We start from the raw sequence: 24458 nt of genomic DNA on the forward strand, positions 1-24458 counted from the left end.
CGTCACCCCTGACAGTCCGAACATCTGTTTTGCGACACATAATTTACGATATCAATCGGATTTGCGCAATCCATCACCGTTCATCTCTCTCTACGTGTATGCGTGTCGCGTTGGCGTCGAGCGGAACGCTGCGTGAATCAGCGGCACTGCTTGACGCGTGGCTTCTGACAATTGTTCTCCGACACGCAGTTCACACGATCCATACGGTTTGCGGAAATCTACACCGTCCGTAGCTATCTACGTGCATGCGTGGCGCATCTATCATCCGTTGATTCATGGAAAGATGGTCTATCGGAGCGCTGCCACACGTGCATTGTCCGTGGCCTTGTGAACACTTGTTCTGCGACACGTAGTCTACACGATCTTTTGGATTTTACGGAATCCTCCACCGTCGATGGCTTTACGTGTGCACGCGTGGCACACTTAACATCCGTCGATTTATGCAAGGGAAATCGCGCTTCGGGAATCAACCGCACACGCAACGCAGGTCGCACGTGTGCGGTCCGTTACGTCACCTGTTATTTCAGCAGCGGTGTGGGTGGCGGAATACGAGCTATAAATTTGTCGGCGAACGAAATCGGGGAAAATTGTCGTTCTTTTTGGCCTCTCCGTCGTCGCGTTCGTCCCCCTCGCGCCCCTCTTCGATCCATCTCGATCGTCCACTAAAACCCTAGCCCCCTAAAGGCCGTATCCAGCAAAGATCGTCTCATTTTCCGTCGATTCGTACCCCCAATTTCGCTGGTTGGGGTGCGATTTCTTGCTCCTTATTCCTGAAAACTCTGCACTCGCTTCGAGGTTCTTTAGATACTTCCTGGATTTCTTCGCTCTTCGTTGGATTTCTACCATCCACATGTATGAGCTTTTGTGGACCACATATAATATGGGTCTTTTTTTCTTCTTTTTGTGATCTTGTTGTAGATTTGGTGGTAGTTTTTGTTAATCAATGTAGGAATACCTTTAAGAATTGGTTGGCGCAAAAACTTGTTATTGTTATTATTAATTTATTATTATTATTATTTTACGTTAGGTAATCAATCTCATGTTTTTGGTAAATCGTGATGGAATTTCTTCTTTAGTAAAAAAAAACTTGACCTTTTGGAATTTCTTGATCGATCATACAATCTTATTCTATTTTCTTTATACTTTCCCTTTATTTGATTGAAAGTCAAAAATAGGCCATAAGAGTTTCTGTTTCCGTTTTGTTTTGCACAGATCGTTTTCTTATAATGTATCGTTCTTGAAAATCTATGTTTTCCTTGTGTTGTAAAGCATACTGATGTCTAGCATGAACACGCTTAGACCATCAACGCGAGGTGCAACGATGTCCCTGCGGGATGATATAAGTGGGAAGATGGTTCTGAACTTGGACCTCAACTTTCCGCCGCTAGAGTGCTGGCTGGCTGAGGGGACTTCTGGTTCTAGGCATCCATGGATTTCCATTACCCAGATTGGTGATGCTATTGAATCGCAGCAAGGGTCTACCGCACCACCAAGTGATCGTCTAAATAACTCGATCATTGATCTAGAATCGATAGAGGATGAGGTTGTGACCCTCGCATCCTCAAGAGGGTTTCCTCAGGTACTTCGACTTGTAACCTATGTGGAGGAGACTTATTTCGTGTATAAGTGCATTAGCTTTATCTCTAGTTTTTGGAATAATTTTCTCTATTTTATTAGAGTTACTAGATAGGATGAAACACTTGCTTTCATTTAGTAGAGTTGAAGATCAATCTTATCTTTGGAGTCACGCACTATATATTGTCTTGTAATGAACCATTCATATATGTGAACTTGATCATTGCTAGGATGCCTCAGACTGTATTTGTTTGATGATCTGAGTTATATTTCTTATTATTATTATGTTGTAAACCAATGTATCTATGTGGTTGATTGTTTTTCAAGCATTGTGTTGTGCTTCATTTGGTAATGAGTTCTGTTTTTATTGGTTTAGGGGAGGGACTCCTTTAGAAGGAGCCAGCCTGTGATTGTCGTCCCGGATGAAGACCTGGGGATAAATTATAGAAGAGCAGGTCTGTTTATGCTGTTGTTGCTATTTGATGAACTATATGAATGTAAAGTATGAGATCCCAAGTGCTAGTGCAAATATAAATTGCCCTTGCTATGAGAATGTTGCAATTGATCATTTTGGTACTCTGTTTATTTTCCCATAGTTCATATGTCACCACAAATTTCGAAGAAGATTATTTAAATTGCTTAATGTTGTGAAGTCAATTATACATTTGTGTTATCTTTGTTTTTTTTTTTTCAGAATTAAGCATCAACTTTGGATGCAAAAATGGTTTTTGTTGATGTTGTAGTAGGCTCTGGAGAAGTTGATTGAGTTGAAAGTTAAAAAGAAAATAGAGATTGGGCTCAAGGATAGATATAGTTTTTATTAATATTGTATGGTGCTGGACTACACCTTTTTAAGCTCTAAGTCTTTTCTATCCACTAGGTTGGCATAACTATTCTGCGGTTTTGTCTTTTGTTTCTTATCATCTCTTTATTACAAAGTCATATTGTTAGTTAACAATAGCCCAACAGTCTTAACTGTTCTGACTGCAAAAGTGCACAAACACCTTGTACATTTTTTAGGTTTATGCAGCTAAGAAATTCATGGGTGATTTAACACTAATCCTTGTGATGATGTCCTTGGTTGTGTGTATAAAATTTTAAAATTAATGTCTTTGAGAACAAACTTAATCCATGGTAGTCTAATTTGGTTTCAGCCAGATTTCAGTTGAGGTCTTGGATAGCCTAATCCAACCTGACATGGTTCAATACATGTATAAGTTTCTGGACGGTCCAGTTTGGTCTTATTTCTAGGGAACTGCAGACCGAACCTGTAAATTGTGGCTTGAAAAATTTTCAAATGTAAGCAAACTGTTTCTTTCTGGAATCCATCCTAAACCAAAATATTATGCGCTGGTTTGGTGTGAAGTATGGTTTATATACATAATTCATATGGTTGAAGTTCAATGATTACAGAGAAATGCAATAATATAGGTGGCAAAGCAAATATTCAATTTATGTTGATAGGATATTTGATAGAAACTAAGGAGCACAATCTGTACCGGATTCGGTATGTATTGTTGGTACCAGTGTCCTGACAATTGGTACACCGCTATGTATTAATGAAGGAGGTGGTGGAGATAGAGGAGGAAGAGGAAGGTAGAAGAGGAGCGCTGGTGGAAAAGGAGGAAGAGGAAGGATGAGGAGATGGTGGCAGAAGAGGAAGGAGGGAGGAAGAGAGAGGAAAAGGAGGAAGAAGGAGGAGGTTACCTGAAAAGAGACAAGTAGCGGATGGAAAGGCTGTCGATGGAGGTCGAGCGAAGCCAGGGAGTAGGAAGAGAAGGAGAAGGCGAGTTTCGTGCCCGTAATGGTTATGTATTGGTTTGGGTGATAAGGAGTTCTTGATAGAAACATAATATGAATTAAAAAAATTTAAGTTGCTACATGAGTGTTTTTTAAGGGTTTGGTTTTGATTTTGGAAAGTAAATGAACTTTTTGTTCATGAATTAAACTACTGTTCATGTTTACTTTTTGTTATATTCTCTCCCCTCCATTCTCTCTCCTCCTAGATTCAGTTCCTTGATAGGAATCATGATCTCCTGCTTGGATAGGATGAATTTTTGTAAGGGTGTTAATGATGGACAACAATGTTTTTGTGCACTGGCAAACAGAGTTGAGTGACATTCACCCACTTCTTATCCATTTATGACAACAAGCTTTGTCAAAAAGCAGATAGCCTTTAGATCCTTTCTTTTTTTAAGATTCATAAAGTTGAGAATAGTTCTGCTATTGCTTGTAGGACATGTTCCTGGTATTGGTCCAAATTGGTTGAATCAATGTGGCATCTCAATTGGAAAGTAATGACAGTGAAAAAAGTGGAGATTCGATACTTAGAAATCCCAAAAAAAAAGTGAAAGAGAAGTAAGAAAGATTAAGAAATAAAACATTAAAATGTTTGTGGAGTTAATTTCAAACCATAAGTATAGATGAGCTGATACATTACCAATAGGAAGGCATAACTCTATCACCCAACTTAGTTTATAATAGCTACAGCCCATCAGTATTGCTTGATTATGTTTGGATTGTCTGATCATCTGACCAACTTTGGTGGCCAAAGTTCTTGTCCAATCTTGATTGTGTGTTTCCAAAAACCATGTGTTATATGAATATTACATTAATCTTGAGAAATTTAATTGATTTGCTTTTACTTTTACTATTATAACTGCCATATGGCTATTTTTTTATTTTCTTTCTGTTTTGTCTGGTATTCACTCATCCTTTTGTCATTGTTGTAGAACAACGAGTGGCTAGATCATCTTCAAACACTCGCAACAAGCGTCCAAGAAGTTCAACGAGCAGGACAATTATTAATTGTGACCTTTATCCCGATTTAGAACAGGATCTTATTGCAAAGGTAAAAATGGTTTTTCCTTTTTTTTGTAATATTAATACATTCTGTTGCTTAATCTTCCATTTAGCTATAAACAGTTTCTCTTATTTTAAAGGTAATTAATTCAATCATTTTGCAATTATCTAAATGATGTCTTGGTAGGCTTTTCCTGTATTTTCAGCTTTATTATATCAGGAATCAAACAATATCTAAATAATAGCCTTGTGAGCTTTCCTTATTTGAAGTTTCAGTTATAGAAGGAAATTAAACAGACATAATTTCTGAATAATATCGTATTATCTGAAACTTTGCTCTGGTTTACAGCATCGATCAGCATCAGGACAGCAGAATAGATGCTACTATATGATATGCTCTGTGGTACTAGTAAGGGAATATGTTTGCAAATGGATTGAAGTAAAATATTAAGTAATGCTCTCAATTGCAGGAATAGTTGTGTAAAGAAAAAGAGATCAGAGAGAGAGTAACCAAGGGATAAGTAAATTGGAATAAGATGGAAAGAGAAGTAATGAGACAAGAGACCGTGCTCTTTGTTACTTTTATGGGATCATGTATGAACCTGCCCCTGGTTGCAAATCCCTCTTCAAATAAGAACATAACTGAATATTGGTTTCCTCTATCATTTTCTTAGGACTAGCAAGCCCTTGGCCATCTGATGCTTTTCCAATCAGTTCACCTAAAGGACTTTTCAAAAGAAGCAAACTTGTTTACTGCAATTGGAGCTTAAAAAGGCAAAGCAGGATTTTAAAACATGCCAGATAGAAAAGCATGACAGGAGTCCAAATTGCATGAATAAATAATTGTGTCATGAGGATATGACATATGAAAATATTTTTGTTTATTTACTAGTGCTTGTTGTATCAAACCATTCAACAACAATTTCTCTTTTCCTCGTGAACTTACAATTGAACTGAAATCTTGGGATCGGGCAACTACAAGTTGGTGGTGAATCAATCCTCTTATGAATCTTCATGTGTACCTTCAGATGTCTGGACCATTTGGACCCTCCACTGCAGCACTGGACACTGTTGTTAAAGGCTTGTCATGGTGTGAGGCCCATCAAGGCACTTGTGCCTTGCCTAGATTGAGGTTATAAGTGGCATATCAAAAAGTAAGTCTCACAAAAAGGGTTTACACATGTAGTTGCAACTAGATTTCCTTTCTAGAGACACAATCATGAGATGGGAGTGCTTTGCTTTTTGTTATTATTAGACCTTTCCAATCATTGGGAATGAAGAAACTAATATAGTGATAATTTTCCTTCAACTTATATTCACATTGCTGCTCTCGCAACATGACATTGTTTTCATCCCAGATGTGAGGCTTATATTAATGTTCTCGTGTTTTGCAATGAACACTTTGCTTTCTGCCTTTTCCAAATGAGATAATAAAAATCCAAATTTCAGATATTTACATAATGAAACCATTGAGCAGTCCTAGTTTTCTTACCTTGTGGAAGTGACTGATTGGCATTTGGACGGTATCAGACTATGAACCATAGAAGATAATGCCCTTAAAAACTTTCATGTTGTACAGGGGCTATAATACTTGCCAGAATTTTCTCTTTTTTATCCCCTATTTCCTAACATCATATGGTACTATATATATGCATTGGATGATCTTAGGCTGCTATAATGTTTCATTAACTGGTATTTGCTATTAGGAGTGGGGGGTTTTTCCTTGGTTGTTATTGAAGTCTAAGTACATTGATGCCTTGGGGAAACTTATAAACTGGTTTCTTTTTAGTTAAACAGTGTCACGGGAACAAATTATTCCTGGCCTTTGGTGCAAGGGCAGAGTCCTCATTTGAATAGCTGAGCAAGAGTTTTAATCCTCTTTGCTCTTCATATACATAGCTGTTAAATCAATAGTTTTAAGTAATCCATGTGCATAACCATTGAAAATCTTAGTTATTACCTGTTTATGTTTCTCTTTTCGTCTGTTCGCTTTTATGATCTTTCTTGTTAATTATTCACACCGAACTTTGACTTGTAAACTGCAGAGGAAGAAATCCAAACCAGAGCCTGTGGTGTTAACTAGGAAGGAACCCACCTTCACCTGCCCTGTCTGCTTGCATGCTTTGGTTGATGCATCATCAACTATTTGTGGCCATATTTTTTGCCTGCAATGCATAAAGTCTTCCATTCAGGCACAGAAGAAATGCCCAACCTGTCGGAGGAAGCTTACGATGAGCAGTTTTCATCGCGTGTACCTTCCAGCAACCCATTAACGTGACCACCCCAAGCAGATCTTTTGTGCATTTCGACGGGGGCCTCCTATCGATTCCCATTGCCATGCTCTTGAATTCGTTCTCCATTCTGATACCAGTTTTTTAGTTTCTTTTCTACAGGTTTTGGAACATTCTCCAATTAAATTTTTAAGTCGATGTGTTTATATATGCATTCAAATTTCATTTGCTATACCCATCTGTAATCAAGCTAATAACTGTATTCAGCTCTATATATATTAACCAATATAGTTTGCGGCGTAAAACCATTTTTGTCAGTTTTGGGGCCTCAACCTGTATTCATGTAAACCTCCACTGATCTAAAAGTTACCTACGGAAATAGCAGATGGCAGTCCACAAATTCTGGTTCAGACATTATGGTTGGCGCCACCATTTTTTAGCTTTTCTGCACTCGAAATTTAATGTAGTGGAAGATGTTGAGACACTTTTATTGAAACTGGATCTGAAATTTCAAGAAAATTTGTGATGCCAAATGTTGGGTCTAAATCTTTTGCATGTGTGCTTGGTGTCTTCTGGCTTACATCCTCTGAACTACGGATACTTCAAGTTTATTATTCAAGCCAACATGGTTGTCTTGTATCTTACAAAAAGAATTTTCTATGATTCCAGTTTCCTCGCCTTCATATCTCTCTCTCTCTCTCTCTCTCTCTCTCTCTCTCTCTCTCTCTCTCTATATATATATATATATATATATATATATATAAAGAAAAGGAACTCAAAAAAATTATAAATATAATATATATATATATATATATAAAGAATAAATAACAAAGATTAAATATTAACATTTATTATTTGAAAAAAAATCTTTAGTTTTGTCAATTTGCCTCCTTTTTCAGTTTTACTCAATTAGGACGTTTTTTGTGCGTAAAACGAAAATGTCCATAAAAAGTTTGGTACTGTAGAAACCAAAATTAGAGGAAAAAACAAAGAGGGATGGATCATTACCAACACTGAAAAAGACTTTACTGGTACTGCAGAAACCAAAATTACATCGAAAAATTGTTGTTTCTTTTTCAACAATCCAACTAAATACTCAGATTCACATCAAAGGCATACCCAATGGACTCTTATTTTCCTTTTTCAACTGATTATGATTGATCCATCATATCTGAAATAGAAGCATAACTGGAGAGGTCAAAGTTTCTCAGCTGCTCTGTTGAGCATCTCGTACACTCTTCCTTAGAATAGATATGACATTTGCTGGCTCTTTTGCTCCGAATACTGAACTCCCTGCTACGATGCAGTTTGCTCCTGCCGAAGCCGCCATATCAATGGTTGAAGGACCCAAGCCACCATCCACCTTTGGTACAAACAAAATATATATAACTAGGCTGTAAGGATTAAGACTGAGACATACTGAAATACCACGAAGGTGACTAATGACAAATTACAAGCTTCTCAAGCATGAAAATTGACAACAGAACGCGGCTCGATCCTGCTTACGGACAAGCTTAAGAAATAAACATCTTTCCTATCTTATAATGGAACCTCAAAACAGACTGCGAGTTGAACAAGTTTCTAGGAAATCCTCTCTTTTCCACCCCACCAATCGAACCTAGCAGGTAAAACATAATTTACTGAAACTAGACTCAGCTACAACTAGGGTTACTGGTTAAAATGATGAATATATTACCAACACAAGTTATTTCTAACTCCATGTAAATATTTTCTTATTTTAACTAAATCTATGACATGGACAATCATAAAATAAGATCGTGTTAAGGTCAATTGTGCTCAGGTTGTCTCGAAAGAAACATGTAGTATCCTTTTCTACATATATTAAACAGAACTAGTTGGAACTAACTGTACTTTTTCGGTTGATTATGTATGCTCATTCCTCATTCTGGCCATATTCCATCCACACATAATGTTAAAAATCATTCTTAAGTTGACACATGATTGCTTTGACCTCCGAAATATACTGGTTGAGGCATGAAGCATCATAAATCCATAATGGATGTTCCAAGATGCAAGTTTAGTAATGCTGATGATAAATACATCTTACTCCAAGATACAATTATTCAGAACCAATAAGGCACCAGAAACTACTAAGAGATAAAAAGTAAATTATCAAGCATGGTTGATAAAGATCATGATGCACTTACTAAAATATGTTGACGACTGTCTTACCTCTATGTCGAGGGAAGGGTATTTCTTTCTCAATGCACGCACCTGATTAATCAAGAAGATCAACCAGGATGCAACGAAATCAATAACTAATAACAGTATGAAAGAAAGAAAGTAAATAGACCTTATCCATCGTTTCAGGCATGAATTTCTGACCACCAAAGCCAGGTTCCACTGTCATGACAAGGACCATCTCCACAGGATTTTCTCCTTCCACCTACAAAACACATACAAAGAACTATGGCTATCGTTACTTTCATTATAACCAATCAATACATGGAAACATGTACAGTAGACCATAGTTTCAGATGGTCATCTTCATGATTCACGTAGTGGGATAACGACATCATTCGGAAAAAGTGAGACTTGTGGGTTCTATCATAATATTAATCCTAAGCCATCAAATACAAATTAATGTGGTTGATATCTATCTGACTCCTAGGACATCCCGGTATATAAGATCTTGAAATTCTTTCTTTTGCCATACATTTTAACATAACTACACTAATTATTCATCATACTAAGGTGCTTATATATACTAACACAGCAGTATAATGTATCAATAGACTTTATTATATATTAAGGTGTGTAATATATACTAAAACATGCATGTATCAATTGACTTTGTAAGCTACAACCAACCACAGAGGTAGCAAATATAACTATCGACAACTGTGGAAAAACAGATTTATGAGATTAAGAAACCCTGGTTACGAGAACTTGCCAATGGATAAACTTCTTCGACAGGAGTTCCTGGCTTCAAAGCTACACCGGGCCGCATGCCCTTCACCTTTATTTGGTGGACGAGATCTTGCCAATAGTCTACAGAATTATTGTGTAAGAAATTGAACCCAGATAAAAACTGATTTGCAGCTAAAAGAAATGAATTTTCATATCACCTTTAGCCACTTCAACATGAAATGTAAAGCCTGAAGCGCCAGCTTTTGCTAATGGCTCTACATAATCCAATGGATTTGTAACCATAAGATGACAGTCTAAGTATGCCCTGGGAATTGATGAAAGCCATTACATCAGCAAATATTTCTAACAATAATAATAAAACTGAAGCATACAAGAAGCTTGAAAGTAAAAAAAGTAAGCATACTTGGTGTGTTTTCGTAAACTCTCGATGACTGGAGCTCCTATTGTCAGGTTGGGGACAAAGTGCCTGTGAAGGTGAGCAATAAAGATAGTATGAAAGAATAAGCTTTTCGCCTGGTGTAACAAAATCTGATGCATACTAATGCATGTCTCAAATATCAAATAAGCTGGTCGAGGAAATATATACCTGCCTTATCATCTCATGCTGTGCCTCAAGATACTTGAACAAAACAAGTGTGAGAGAGTCCTTCCACTTAATTTCTGTGCAACTAATCCTAAGCTATGTTATGCGCATAGCCATCCTGGTTCCAATATGTGGAACACATGGCCTGGCAATTTTTAATAATAGAATACCTAATTTTAATGTGTATTATGATTGTTAAATTGTGATTGGCAACCTTTTCTCATAATTGGAAAACCTAATCTTATTGCTGCTCAGTTTATGAAGAAACTTCACCTAAGTCACAGTGTTGGACAATTAGTACACATGCCTAAATATCAACATTGGGACTCAACTCTCATGCACAAGACCCATGAAATTTAGCTTGTCAAACACCAATAACTATTAGAAATTTGTATCTTTCAAAGTGTCTTGATAATAAATGATGATAAGGAATGTCAAAAACGATGAATGAAGGATGGCACTTCAAGTAAACGTTCAGAAAGTTAGTGTCACGACTTGAGGCTGATGGGCTAATTGGTTTATCAACTTCGTTTGGCCTAAATCACTAATCAAAATACTTAAGCTAAAGTTGATAGTAGTATACTCATCAAACTCTTATAAGCCACTCTTATTCTTACTCATTTTTTATGTGGGACTAATCAGGATGTTATAATTTTTCTCATTCAAGGGCTTGACGTCCTTGTCAAGACCCAACATAACCCAGATCAAACCCTAGCATAGTGCATGTGAGACGTAGCCCAGTAGTGGCTCCACGCCGTGATGAGCCTTCTAACTCCATTCACGAGTAGTCATTTCCTACTCGAGCCCCCTCACCATATCCAAATACTAAATCGGCTCTAACACCAAATGTCACGACCCAGGCCTACTAGGCTAACTGGCCTACAAACTTCGTTTAGCCTAAACCACTGAGCAAAATACTTAAAGCTGAAGTTGATAGTAGTATATTCATCCGTCCCTTATAAGTCAATCTTAGTCTTGCCCATTTTCATTGTGGAACTAATGAGCGTGTTATATCATAATAGTTGCGTGGGAGAGATTGTAACACCCCGATTAGTCCCACATTGGAAGTCGGCAAGATTAAGATTGACTTATAAGGGTTTGATGAGTGTACTATTATCAACTTCATCTTAAGCATTTTGATTAGTAGTTTGGGCTAAACGAAATTGATAGGCCAATTAGCCCATCAGACCCAGGTCGTGACATTTGGTATCAAAGCTGACCTAATATTTGGGTATGTTAAGGGAGCTCCAGTAGGAAAGGACTACATGTGGATGGACTAACCATGCTAGAGTTTGATATGAGCTAATAGACGAGAACATCAAGCTCTTGAGCGAGGGAAATTGTAACACCTCGATTAGTCCCACATCAGAAGTGGGACTTATTAACTTACATTGCATTCTCTCAAATTCATCGTATTCATGTCATGATAAATTATCATGAATTATGCTATCAGACATATCTAACCAAAACATAGAAAAAGAAAACAATTGCAATATTTTATACCCTAACATACTTTTAAAAATCACGCCTCATGCGGTAACAATTGTTCTCTACAAGTGAATCAAATCAACATAATGTTAATATAAACTATTAATGTGTAGATTAAGCATCATAATAGATTGTCCATTAATGTTATAGTCTACTAGATGAGGTTGGTCAACTAATAGGTTTGGTCAGCTAAGGTGACTACATATGCAGCACTGGCAGTCACATTATATAGAAATGTACTGTACATCATGTATCGGTATCAAATATGGGTAATGCAATCAGGTCTATGGACAACAATCACTAATGCAGGAGTTCAAGTGGGTTCGTGAATCACTTTTTAAGAAAACCCTAGTTTCAGAAAAGAAGGTATTAAGTAAGCATATTTGGATATGTTATGGATGGGAAGTTGAATTATATAGGACTGAAAAGTCACAACCACAGAGGCAGTTAATATCTTAGTTTGCAAACAAAGTGTCAACACCTTAAGTTGGATTACCTTATTAAAAGTGAAAAAGGAGATGGTCTTTGTGAGTTTTCGCTTCAAAAGGAAGAATGATGACTAGTTGCTGAAGAGGAACTATCAATCTAACAAAAGAAGATGAATTGTTGGAAGATGCAATAGAAAATATGCGTACAGAATTTATGATGGAATGAACAGCATAATATGATGGTGTCCAATTATAGAAAACTTGTTCTTTCTTTAGGGCAATGTGTCTCTACCCAATGGTTGTATCTGATTGTATATCTGTCATGGTATATCTCATTTTGTGTATTCATCAGTGCAACAGAAAATTGATAATAAAATAATGCAAAACAGTCAAAGATCAAAAAGTAATAAGAATCCAAAGAATTAATGTCATGAAATAATTGGGGCTCATTATCAGTTTAGCAGAAGAATCCAAGACTAGAATCCATTTAGCAGAAGAATTGGGCTGGACTTGAGGCAAAAAAGCCAACAACTATTTATTCAGCAACTTTTTTAATGGTCAGTTAAATCAAATTCCTACATGTTCTAGTATTGTGTGTATCAGATAAAAGAACAAATTATAAACTTATGAAGAACCACAGACAATATACAAAAGTATGTTGAACTATTTCCTGTGCATCGGTCATGTTTCTTAAATAGTCAAAAGTTTTGTTTTCCACCAATATATTAAATCTGGTAGACTCCTCCACTTTACATGCCTTTGGGCATAAAATTACTCTTTATGCATGGAACTCCCACAGATGAGGTATGTTCTCAATTTTAAAGGAAGTCATCTTGAAAAATGAAGAGGAAACAAATGTAGGAGACTATTAAGGTTCTATCTCACGAGAGATTTCTATAATAACTAAGAACTAATTAAAGCATCAGATAGCAATGTTTGATGAGCAAAAACCTAATGCAGAAGGCTCCTATATCATTTTGGGTGCCAAAATTCACAATGCTACTTTTACCATTGAGAAAAAGATCACTCACCCATCCTGCAAAAAGCATAAAAGTCTATATCAGTTTATCAAGCATACCACAAGGCACAAAATGTTCAAGCTGCTGAATTAGAACATATCTAGAATGTGATGGACAGAGTTTGAAATCTAAAAACCAATTAACAAAATAGAGTAGAAAGATTATTAGAAGATAATTGAAAGAAAAATCAAGAGTCATAATAATATAAATTAAAAATTAAGTGCATCAAAATCTAAGCCTTTACTCCACGTGCCAACAAGACATCTCATGTTGGTTACTAGCAACTAGATGGCAGACGTAAAAAACCAGTCTATAACACTAATAATGACATGGAAATTATTGATAAATGTAGGTGGAGTAGATCTAACACTCAAGTCTTGACATACACCCTAAAGAACCACTAAAGATATCGTGTTGTAGTTGCGCCTTTTTGGCAGTAAACTAAGATAACCACAATGGGATAAGGATACTAAGGTTCGTTCAAGTATCCGGTGGTAGAACCTAGACCCAATGTTTGCCCTACCAAGTCAACCAAAAGATGAACTTTCACAACCTGATCTCCAAAATCAACTCCTTAGAGACAATCGCCAGCCGAATCCGATGCGTTGGCCCAAACTAGCCCAAATCAAGGGATCAATTTGAATCCCAGATTCTCAAGAAGCGAAGGCAAACCAATATGCACCAAAGATGATGAGAAGCGAGACCGGGGAACCCCGTACCATGATGTCCATGTGAAGCCAATCGGCTCCGAAACGCAGCATCCGCTCGGCCTCCGACGCCAAATTCGCGAAGTCCGACGACAGCATCGACGGCGCAATCTTCGCCACCACCGCCATCGGTACTTTCTTTCCTCTGGTCTGTCTGCCTCTTCTCTCTCTCTCTCTCTCTCTTCTCTCTCTCTCTCTCTTTGCCGCAAAAGAGATCCGCGGTTGGTGTTTCAACTGCGTGCAATCAATCGTGTTAGGTGACGAGAATGCAAGAGAGAGAGAGAGACCCGGAGCAAAAGATATGCACGACACGGCGCTACGACCGCGTTTCGATCGACCGAGTTGGGTCCGACGGCGGCTTTGCCCTCCAAAATCCTCTGACCCAAATCTGGCACATTGACCGGGTTCAAGGAAAAGTTAGTTTGTCAGAAAGACACATTAAATTACCCAACAATCTTACCGAACCCATTTCCGAATCCAATCAACTCCTCGAATGAACGAACATATATATATATATATATATATATATATATATATATATATATATATATATATATATATATATATATATATATATATATATATATATATATATATATATATTTCAAACAAGCGAGAGAGAGCAAAATAATATATAAAAATAACTCAATTTGTTGCCATCCCTACGGTGATTAACATGTGACCCATGGGATTGATCTAAGATCAGAGCAACAAAAAAAGAGACAAGAATATTAAAAAGAATATTTACCTACATCCAATTCGGATATTTATTTTTTATTATTACTTGATGTGCGGAGATACTTCACGATAGTAAGATACTTACGATACGATTTTTTTGTTATTTTATTATTACTTGATGTGCGAAGAAAGGAGGATTAGGTCCTAACTGCTGAAGTGCTATTTCACTCTTGAACTTGGAATAATTATCATGAAGATGAAAATTTTAATTAAAATACAAACTGATCCTGATCACAACTGGTGGTGGGAAGAAAACTAATTTATGGGATGATATGTGGATACTCCTATAAACAAAAGCACATGGACTCGTTCTTTTGATGACTAGATGAAACTAAACCGCCATGGTTATAGCAAAATGAAGAAAAAAAGAAACAAAGAAATTGGCTATATATGTTAAGCAATAGTTTTGTGATGGTTGCAAGAAACTCTGGTTGGTCTAAACTAACTCACTGGTCTCGATAATATGCCTGACAATACTGAACAATTTCTTCAGAATTTAACTTGTGCAAACCAATATCAATAAACAGATGGCCGGCGAATAACCACAAAAAAGGAATAACCACAAAAAAGGAATCTATAACTGATGTAACGTAATAAACTCAGTTGCCCATAAACAAGAAAACCAGTGATTCACGAGAACAGCAAAATAACTAAGGATAGTGGGTTGAACAAATGAACTCAGCGAGTTTTAGCATGTACACGATTTCAAGACAAATTATGGACATGTCAAAGAATCACCCTGTGACATTGGACCAATGAAAAATACTATAAACAACAAACGTACGATCATTTCATATATGAATATAACCACCTGACGTACCATCACCATAAAGATGGCACCAGGTTGTACCAGGCCACATTTCCGCAAGCCCACCATCTAGTGCACCAAAAAACTGGAAGTGTAGCTCTCTGTTGTCGTTTACATTGGTCTATATAACCTGTAATAGTGTGACACCGTCAGCTAAAGCATTTCAAGGGATCCACTTTTTAGCCTTTCCATTCGTGCTTGCAATCCGGATAATGCCTTCTCATCCATTGGAAGAACATTGATCTGGGCCAGGGTTTCCCCATCAATATGATCAACTCCATGAAGCACATTACTATTGATATGTGCTAATGGTCGGGCTGAACCATCCAAGCTGCCAGCAGCGGCTGCAGCTTGAATGCTTTTCATCCGCTCTCTGATGGCATCCAGAGTCCCCATTGTTACTGCAGGAGCTGGCAAGATTTCATAACCAGACAACAATAGTTACTAGTCATTTCACCAACTTAATACATAGCCACATGCTCATGCATGCACCAAGTCACCCACACATGCATGCACACATACATATACACACAGGAGAGAGAGAGAGAGAGAGAGAGAGAGAGAGAGAGAACCAGCTGGATATCGGTCCATGCGATCATCTCCTAAGTGAGACCTAAACTCTGATGGATCAGTTTGACCCCTCAAAGCTGCTGTTGTCCCACCAGCATCATCTTCCGCATATGGAACAGCAACATTAGAGTACATGCTTTCACTTTTTGCACTAATTGACTTTGTGCGTACAGGAGATAGGGCTCCAAACTTTGGAGATGGGAGAGTTGCTAAGGGAGGTGGAGTCGACATGGGAAGACTAGAAGGTGTCCTTCCAGCAGCTGCATTCTTCTCCATCTGGTGGAACGATAACAAAACAATAAAACACATTTCACAGTGCTAGGATGGAACTCTTCAGGAAAGAAAGAAAATACTCACCTGAGCCAATCCATCTCTAATATAGGTTCTAAAAGCCTCACTAGCATTTTGGAGCTGAGCAAATATATCTACCTATAAAATAACTAGAGAATTTCATCATATATAACACAAGAACAAGAGTTACAAAACTCCTGAACATATGAAAATCAGAATATTCTAACTAAAGTATTTACCTTGGGGTAGAGTTGAGTAATACGGTAGAGTTCATATAGTCCGATGGTACAAGTTTGCTTGTCACCAATTTTCTTAAATACTGCAGCAAGTTCTTGCTATTGCAATTTAAGAAACAAAAAGAAAATCAAAAGTCATTAAGTCACATAACAGACTACAGTCAATTAAGTTGTAGCTTGCAGAGTAAAAAAAATACAAAACAAAAAATTGAAGAATTGAAGTCATTAGCACCAAAGGTGAACACCTTCAGTTGAGCATCTGCTGAATGTGTTGCATGAGTTGGACTGTTTGAAGCAGTATCACCCCAATTTGTTGGGCCCATGGGACCAGATGGAGTCAGCATTCTAGCAGCTGCAAGCGTCTGAACATGTAACATGTCATATATCAGTCTAGCTCTAATCACATAAACATGATTCTGGTTCAAGCTTCTCGACTTTGTTAACTTTACCTGAAGATTTAGGTCAATATAAGCAAGAATGATAGGTTGAGGCTCTGTATCTATAGGTACCATAGAAAGGTGACCCTTTATAGCTGTACCACGGAGCTTCACAAGTTCATGCAGAACAGTTTTAACCATCCGAAGTGGTTTGTCATCAGCTCCAGCCCTGTGTAACATTAGATTGGATCAGTATATAATGATAGCAAAATAACTGATAAATTTCTTAATTCACAAGTAAACAATAAATATACCTCCTCCGTATCTCTTCCATTCCCAGTTCTTGCAAGTATACATGAATGCTTTGAAGAACACGATCAAGATCAACTTCGTAAATTGTGCTCTGTAAAACCTGTAATGGCTACCTTGGATGAAGCAAAAGACAAGAAAAACGAAAAAAAGAGCAGTGGACTATGTATGAGCTTCAAAGTATTGTTAAAATGCTACCTTGGTCAGCTTAATTAAACATTTAACAACTAGATCTGAGAACTTCTGATTCCTGGTAATGAGTGCTTCAGAAGATACAGGGGATGAGCACCTCGAGGAGTCCAAAGGTTTCAATAGATTAATTAGCACCACAAAAGATGATGTTCTTTCTGCATTATCCTGCTCAAATAAAGATACTCAATGATATAACGAGTGGAAAATAAAAGACAAAGTACAAGTATAATAGACACAATACCAACCAGAATTTTGAGCATCAAAACATTAAGTGCTTTCAATAATTGGCTACCATCATCCATCAGAGGCACTCTTTCATCCAAAAGCCAAAGAAGAAGTTCAGTGATCAGGTTGTCTAGTGTATTCTCTTTCACAGCATGTGCAAGTTTTTTGATCTGGAAGGCCTGCAGAAAACTAGCTCTCGTAAATTCTGTTCAAGACTGAAAAGCAAAATAAAAATTTTCACTGAAAAATAAACACCTGCATAAGTGTATTAAGCACATATTTACAAGATCTTGAAGAAGCTCCAGAGAGGCTGAAGTTAAAGGTATTAGGAACCTGCATAAGTTGACCTTGGAGATATGAGCAGAAAAACAGTAACATCTGTAGCTGAGGATAACAAATAACAGGTTCAAATACCATTGTCGCCAAGCAGGAGACCAATCTATCAGCATCTTTAGCGATATCTTCAATTGAACCGCTGTCAGGGTCACCTGTGACCTGTGTTAGCTCATGGCATATAACTTTCATACCTTCAACTGACTGCAACAAAGTAAAGAATATCTAAGAAAAAGCACCAAAATATAGTAGGTTCAGATAATATGACAACAACGAAATGCATCATTTGAAGTAGCATATGTTATTCTTAAGAACAGAACTGATCCAACCCATCTTGTGCATGCCCAATTTTAGTCAATCTGATAACTCTTTCCAGTGTTCAAGTAAAAGAATGTATCTTAAACCATAAAAGAACCAATAAACTATCAAGAAACTGAAAATATAATATAATAAACATATCTAAATAACCTTCCAAATGTAACGTAAACTGAACAGAAGTGAATTCAACAAGTACGTGGGGGAAATGCTTTCTCAAGATGCAACAAATGAGTTATGCTGAAATAGAAGTCCAATTGGCAGATACACCTTAGCATCATCCAAGACTAATCTAATTTTGGATGATTTATCAGCCTTTTGATCAAAAACTGATCAATATCAGCTATAATTGGTTATTCTCAATCAGAGTTGGTTGTTATTGACCAATTCTACAAATTTAGCAGTGTAACATCCTGATTAGTCCCATATCGAAAGTGAGCAAGATTAAAATTGACTTACAAGAGTCTGATGAGTGCTCTACTATTAACTTCAGCTTAAACATTTTGGCTAGTGATTGGGTCAAATGAAGTTAATAGACCAATTAACTCATCAGGCCCGAGTCATGACATTTGGTATCAGAGCCGACCTAATATTTAGGCATAGTGAGGAGGCTCAAGTAGGAAAGGACTACCCATGGATGAAGTCAGAGGACTCGTTACGTAGAGCCACCATTGGGCTACGACTCACATGCACCATGCTAGAGCTTGATCTGAGCTATGTTGAACCTTGACGAGAACGTCAAGCTCTTGAGTGGAAGAGATCGTAGCATCCCAATTAGTCCCATATCGAAAGTGAGCAAGATTAAGATTGACTTATAAGGGTCTAACGAGTATACTACTTTCAATTTTAGCTTAAGCATTTTGGCCAATGATTGAACCAAACTAAGTTGATAGGCTAGTTAGCCTATCAAGCCCGAGTCATGCAAAGCAACCTAAAAAAAAAAAAAAAAAAAGAGGAGTCGATAAGTGAAATGAGTGCAAGGAAAACAAGAGGGAAGCATAGACGAAAGTATGATAAAAAGAAACTCACGCCTTTGTGAAACATAATAAGAGACACTAGTATTGCATTTGCTATTTGTTAAAACAATCATATTTGTTTTCTCATTAGTGTTGCAATGTTTGTTGTCCACAATCATGTATGTTGGATATGATATAGAGTGAAAAGAAAAGGAAAAAAAGTATAGGGATGATTGTAATAATAAGAGGGCTATCGTGGGATCCAAATTCTAGTCTCAAATTCATAGCATGGTCTCTTCACATAATCGTTTTCCTTATTTGTCTTTGTATTGCCTCATACATATATTATCATAGAATACATATGATAGTATATTTGTATGATATGTGTCGTATTTATTTTTTGATAATTACAGCATGACTAGTTCTTCATGCATTATTCATAGTTTTTAGATGTTTTTCTTTTATATTTTAATTTCATACTTTTTAAGTTAAACACCTTGTGAAATATCAAGATAAACGAATCATTTTCGCATATAATATCTTCATTTTTCTCATATTTTATGCTATTTTTCATAAAGTTTTATCATTATCACTGTATAGTTTTTTCATGTTCTTCTGGTTTGTTTTCAAATGACCCACCATCAAATCAGAGTTCTCTACACAGACAAAACTTTGGATCTAATTGTTAGGACCCTTTTTCTGAGCTTTTGAATAATGTTTATTGAGTCAGTTTAGTTCAGTTATTTATTGAGTCTGTTTAGTTCAATTAGAATCGGGTAGAAATTTATTTAATATTTAATTATTATTAAGAGTCCAAGTCCTGGTGGACTCTAAGTGGAACTCTATAAATAGTGATGTAACCCTTTCTTTAAATCAATCAATTAATGAAATATTATTCCAGTTTGTTATGACAAACCCAAGGAGGCCGATCCCCTCGAAGCGATCAAGGAGGCCGATCCCCTCAAAGTGATCATCCCATTTTCTTCCATTTCTCCCCTTTTTTCCACGATAAGACCTTAGGGTCTTATCATTTGGTATCAGAGCGATGATTCTTGGCGTTCTCGCTGTAGTGTTGTCTTAGCTATCAAAAAAAAAAAAAAAAGAGAGAAATTTGTGGGAGGAACGGTGAAGCCGACAACCATGAACGTCGATCCTTCTCAATCGAGAAGGAACCTCTGCATCCCGGCCAACGACCATCGTTGCCCCTTCTCCATCATCGTTGTTGTTGCCTAGCCAACAACCACCACCGCTGCCGCCTCTGGCCCCTCACTGCAGTTATCTTCATCGTAAAAAAAAGAAGAGGAAACGATGAGAGGAAGAAGAAGCCGCAACCATGCACCCCTGCTTCCCATGCTTCCGGCCAGCCCACCCGCCGCCGCTGCTCTCCGGTCAGCGATCACTACCGCCGCTGCTTCTCGGTTGAGGGACCACCACTGCCGCCGTTGTTGCCCAGCAAGCAGCCACCACCGCCGCCACTGCCCCCACCCGGCCAACGACCTCTCCTCCTCGCTTCCCCATCTCGCTCGAGCGAGAAGGACCGCCGATGCCGTTTCCCAGCCAGCGGACCACCCCATCGTCGCTTCTACCATCGGCGACGCTTCCCTAGTCCGCCATCGTGGCAGCCCCCCCTTTGGTCACAACCGCCGGTTGCCACAGCCCCTTGTCGATCGTAGCCGTGGCCCTCGCTGCCTCCTTCTCCTTCTCCACTGCCGCCACTGCTTCCCGGTCGCTCGACCACCGTCACCGCTGCTCCTCGGCCACCATTCTTCCCCTCTCCAGCACTGCCGCCCCTGCTTCCCGGCAGCCCGCACCCCTGCTTCAGCCCGCCGCACCGCTGCTTCCCTTCTTCCCCACCACCGCTGAAGGCAACTCCTCCACCACCGTCGTTGCTTCCTGGCCGCTCTACCACCGCTGCCGCTGCTCCCCGACCAGCGACCTTCGCCCCCTCGCTGCCCCATCTCGCTCGAGCGAGAAGGGCCATGACCGCTACTTCGCAACCAGCGGACCACCCCCTCGTCACTTCTACCGTCGGCGACGCTGCCCTAACTGCGCCACCATCGCTGCCCCCCCTTGGGTCACAACCGCAATCGCTCGACCATCCCTTCACGTGGCGATCAAAACAAGGCAACCACGACCATCGCAGCCATTTCCTCAACTGCACGTGATCCCTCGACGTCACCAGCGCCTCCTTCTACAGTGCGCCAGAGATAGAGCAACGCTGCCTTCCATCCGCGCCGTCACAGCCACCACAGCGGCACTACCCCCAGCCACACCACTATCGCTGCCTCCCAGCCCTCAATAGCAGCGATCCCTCCACACAGCGACTGTAACAAGCATCGTTGCCTCCCATCCGCACCGTCACAGCCACCACAGCGGCGAGCCCTTGGCGGCGCTGCCCCCAACCACACCATCGTCGCTGCCTTCCCTTGGGCCGCAACCGTCACTACAGGTTTCCATCACCGCAGCCTCAACCCGGTTGCTCGGTGATCACCCCCTTGGGTCACAGCAACTGCAGCCACACCGACGCAGTCGCCTTCCAGCCCTCGGTGCTCTCACCCCACGCAGCAACAAAAACAAGGCAGCAACTCTTCCTCCAACGCAGCGACCGCAACACTGCCCTCGGCGTCCACCTCCTCGGCAACTTCGCATCGACAGTGTTGATACCCTTAACCGACATCAAAAACAGGAGTTAAGATTACAGATTTGCAATCTTACACAATAGCCACCGATAACTCAGTGAAAGCACAAATGGAAGCATTGAAAATCAGAATTGAGAATCGACAGCAAGAAACACTTAATGATTTCAAAAAGAGCCTATTGGAGAGCCTCAACAAATTTCAACAAAATGGGGGCTCAAGTTCTACGTTGCACAGATCTGAAAATACAAAAAAAGGACCCCAAGATTGTGACACAAACTACTCACACATGAAGGTAGAATTTCCGAGATGGGAAGATGGGAATCCGACTAGTTGGATCTCTAAGGCAGAAATTTTTTTTCGATTTCACAGAACCCCAAAAGAATCTAAGGTAGAAGTGGCCTCAATCCAGCTCGATGGAGATGCAATCCAGTGGTACGATTGGTATGAAACTTTCCACGAAGTTCCTTCGTGGGAGCAGTTCAAAAGAGGGCTTTTTGTTCGCTTTGGCATATCCAAATATGAGAATGTTGATTGTCAACTCGCCAAAATTCGTCAGACTTCTACAGTGCTGGAATATCATAGTAGGTTTGAAAGATTGTCAAATCAAGCTAGACATTGGTCGGACCGACAACTTCTGGGTACATTTATTGAAAGGCTTATTCCAGAGATCCGGTGTGAAGTTAAGGCTCGTCAACCCCGCACTATGATAGCTGCGATCTCATTTGCACATCTACATGAGAAAAAAATTAGCAAGGAAAGATCAGCAAGGGGTTTGTACTATGATGAAAAGTGGAGTATGGAGCACTGATGTAAACAAGGGTAACTTCTGATGATTGAACCAATTGGAGAGGAACCGAAAACTAAAAATGTGGACTCCGATCATGAAGGTATAAATTCTAATGAAGATGTTGGACCTACCATACATACAATACATGCATTAGCCAACTACTCTAACCCGCAAACTATGGAAGTTGGCGGAACTCTAAAACATCAGCCTGTTATAGTTTTGATTGATACTGGTAACACTAATAATTTTATGGACAGGAAAGTTGTAGCCCGATTAGCTTATCACATTGAAGGCTGTGGCAAATTCGAAGTAAAGATCGTTGATGGACGGATTTTAACTTGTGATAGTAAATGTTCAAAGATAATATTGATTATACAAGGCCAGGAGTTTCTTGCAACGATTACTACACTGAAAGATCGACTTGTTACTTACACTATCAAAAAGTGGAGACCATACTTACTTGATCAATAGATTGTGATGCGTTGCAGATAGCCTATGACTGAAGTGCTAAAAAAGAAGCTCCTCGAGTTTGATGCTGCTCAGCCTTGAGTACAAGGCTGATTTGAAGAGGGAGGAATTGTTATGACCCTTTTTCTAAGCTTTTGAATAATGTTTATTGAGTCAGTTTAGTTCAGTTGTTTATTGAGTCTGTTTAGTTCAGTTAGAGTCGGGTAGAAGTTTATTTAATATTTAATTATTATTATGAGTCCAAGTCCTGATGAACTCTAGGTGAAACTCTATAAATAGTGATGTAACCCTTTCTTTAAATCAATCAATTAATGAAATATTATTTCAGTTTGTTATGACAAACCCTAGGAGGCCGATCCCCTCGAAGCGATCAAGGAGGCCGATCCTCTCAAAGTGATCATCCCCTTTTCTTTCATTTCTCCCCTTTCTTCCACGATAAGACCTTAGGGTCTTATCACTAATGCCAACCTGAGACGGATCTAGGCCAAAAAGAAGAATGAAAGGCATTAGAAAAATGAAGGGGATGAACACAAAGTAACTTTGTATTGATTAAGTAAAAACTGAAAGTCTGATGACACCCAAAGTATATGTAGAAAAAGCAAGTTGATGGATGGAGAAGCAATGTGATACCTGAGGCAAATAACCCAAGAACTCTAATGTTATAAAGTTTCTTTCAGATTACCATGACCGACAATTTACTCCATGATGCTTATTAAAGTAGTGGTTAAATCCAAGAAACAATGAACCTGTTCAGGTGAACCCATTGCAATGATATCAAGAGCTTTAAGCCAGTCGGTGAGACCATGTGCAGTAGCAAATTGTCGAGCTGAAATGTGCCTTTCGTCGGAGTCAGCATAAACATCATTTTCCCTACCGATAAACAGTTCATTATCAAGAAAACAGATAAAAAGGAATAAATAACAAAGTCGTATCATACACATATGAGTGGTTCTTATCAGAATTCAAATCTCATTATTACATCTTCAAAGAATTATACATACCTTGTTGCCACAGGAACAGAGACAGAATGTAAGTAAACTTCTCCACTCTGTTCTGCTACATCTAGACTGCAAATCGACAAAGAAATTAAAACACATGTTAACATAGCAAAGTATGTGAAGAAAATTGCAAACAATATTACCGAAATAATAAAAGAATAGCAAACAAATTTCAGTACCAAACACCAAAAAAGGATGGCATTAATTGTGATCCTAAATAAATATTTCTACCAGATTTTTTGAAACAATGCACCATTTAAAATAGCATGAAAAAATACCAATGACGGAAGTTCAAATAAGTTGTATGCCAATCCAAAGAAGATTAGTTAAAATAAAACCCAGTGATGGAAGATCTACTTATCCTAAGTTCATGAAGTTACAAAAACTCAATAGGCAAACTGGGAAATCATGTTTTACTATTTTCTCACTAGTGTCAAAATCCCAAAATTAATATAAATTTACTGGTGAATGATGGATCAACTCAGCTGATT

At 38.6% G+C, this 24458-nt stretch overlaps 3 protein-coding genes across 9 annotated transcripts in view; 1 reads left to right on the forward strand and 2 right to left on the reverse strand.

Annotated features, from left to right (window-relative positions):
• Positions 1–553: 553 nt before the first annotated feature.
• On the forward strand, positions 554–6925 carry LOC103971534 (uncharacterized). 7 transcript variants are annotated; one of them, XM_018820179.2, is made up of 6 exons: positions 554–852; positions 1270–1579; positions 1952–2030; positions 4308–4426; positions 5406–5531; positions 6423–6925. In XM_018820179.2, the coding sequence occupies exons 2-5, from the start codon at positions 1277–1279 to the stop codon at positions 5514–5516; spliced, it is 612 nt and encodes a 203-aa protein (XP_018675724.2). In that variant the 5' UTR covers positions 554–852; positions 1270–1276; the 3' UTR covers positions 5517–5531; positions 6423–6925. The 7 variants fall into 7 exon arrangements, with proteins under 7 accessions (XP_018675724.2, XP_009383849.2, XP_009383847.2 ...); XM_009385574.3 differs by lacking the exon at positions 5406–5531 and having other exon boundaries at positions 560–852; XM_009385572.3 differs by lacking the exon at positions 5406–5531 and having other exon boundaries at positions 560–852; positions 1300–1579.
• Positions 6926–7605: 680 nt separating this feature from the next.
• LOC135597353 (ribulose-phosphate 3-epimerase, cytoplasmic isoform) lies at positions 7606–14048 on the reverse strand. Its single transcript, XM_065090188.1, has 8 exons — positions 13738–14048; positions 13031–13035; positions 9904–9966; positions 9698–9804; positions 9523–9620; positions 8923–9015; positions 8802–8843; positions 7606–7971 (listed from the first exon to the last, which is right to left on the reverse strand). Exons 1-8 carry the CDS (start codon positions 13852–13854, stop codon positions 7816–7818), a joined length of 681 nt encoding a protein of 226 aa, XP_064946260.1. The 5' UTR covers positions 13855–14048; the 3' UTR covers positions 7606–7815.
• A 1062-nt stretch (positions 14049–15110) lies between these two features.
• Positions 15111–24458, reverse strand: part of LOC135597354 (protein MOR1-like) — a 34871-nt gene continuing 25523 nt past the window's right edge. Inside the window, exons 42-54 of the mRNA XM_065090189.1 lie at positions 23971–24036; positions 23716–23839; positions 17886–18008; positions 17727–17804; positions 17492–17650; positions 17253–17411; positions 17060–17157; positions 16818–16974; positions 16614–16730; positions 16372–16467; positions 16199–16270; positions 15844–16117; positions 15111–15681 (exon numbers count right to left, since the gene is read on the reverse strand). Coding sequence (XP_064946261.1) covers positions 15425–15681; positions 15844–16117; positions 16199–16270; positions 16372–16467; positions 16614–16730; positions 16818–16974; positions 17060–17157; positions 17253–17411; positions 17492–17650; positions 17727–17804; positions 17886–18008; positions 23716–23839; positions 23971–24036 — 1780 coding nt within the window. The 3' untranslated portion in view covers positions 15111–15424. The remainder of the gene's footprint in view (positions 15682–15843; positions 16118–16198; positions 16271–16371; positions 16468–16613; positions 16731–16817; positions 16975–17059; positions 17158–17252; positions 17412–17491; positions 17651–17726; positions 17805–17885; positions 18009–23715; positions 23840–23970; positions 24037–24458) is intronic.

Source organism: Musa acuminata, chromosome BXJ1-11 (genome assembly GCF_036884655.1).
Source record: "Musa acuminata AAA Group cultivar baxijiao chromosome BXJ1-11, Cavendish_Baxijiao_AAA, whole genome shotgun sequence".
Classification (NCBI taxonomy): domain Eukaryota; kingdom Viridiplantae; phylum Streptophyta; class Magnoliopsida; order Zingiberales; family Musaceae; genus Musa; species Musa acuminata.